This window comes from Lipotes vexillifer, unplaced genomic scaffold, assembly GCF_000442215.2.
Source record: "Lipotes vexillifer unplaced genomic scaffold, Lipotes_vexillifer_v1.1 scaffold414, whole genome shotgun sequence".
NCBI classification, from domain to species: Eukaryota; Metazoa; Chordata; class Mammalia; order Artiodactyla; family Lipotidae; genus Lipotes; species Lipotes vexillifer.
In genome coordinates, this window is record NW_006782864.1 from 54,438 (window position 1) to 54,900 (window position 463).

At 53.6% G+C, this 463-nt stretch overlaps 1 protein-coding gene across 1 annotated transcript in view; it reads left to right on the forward strand.

Annotated features, from left to right (window-relative positions):
* Positions 1 to 36, forward strand: part of SH2D4A (SH2 domain containing 4A) — a gene marked incomplete at its 5' end in the record, with an annotated part of 50,788 nt that extends 50,752 nt beyond the window's left edge. The window contains one exon of the mRNA XM_007455486.1: positions 1 to 36. This exon is cut by the window's left edge and continues 3 nt beyond it. Within this exon, the coding sequence (XP_007455548.1) occupies positions 1 to 36 (36 nt within the window).
* Positions 37 to 463: the final 427 nt, after the last annotated feature.

Below are 463 nucleotides of genomic sequence, written 5' to 3' on the forward strand. Positions count from 1 at the left end.
GAACAGCCGCCCGACTACCAGGGCCTGTTTGAGTGACAGCCTCATCGTGTCATCCTGCAGCCACCAGCTGGGCCGTCCTCTGGACAGACACCGCGGAGATGGACACTTGTGTATGAAGCCACATCGCCCGGCAGCGAGCCGATCCCAGTCAAGTGAAAGGACCCTTGGGGGTCTCATGGCGACCTCTCTTTTGCACAAATGCTGGAGTTTAATTAATGCTAAGAGGGAATCACCTCTGCATTGTATGCACCCCAGCAGTGAAGGGAGAAGAACCCCCATTTCTGCAGCTCCCAACATGAAGGCTACAACCCTAGTGATGTATGGAATAAACGAAGAAGAAATTGGAACCTTTTAGGAATTAAGGGGCACCTCAAAACTAGAAGTCCTCCATGGCCTTGGCACTCCCTCTCTGCCTCATCTCGGAAGGTCTCGGGGTCCTGTTCCTATGAAGTTCCTCGGTGGC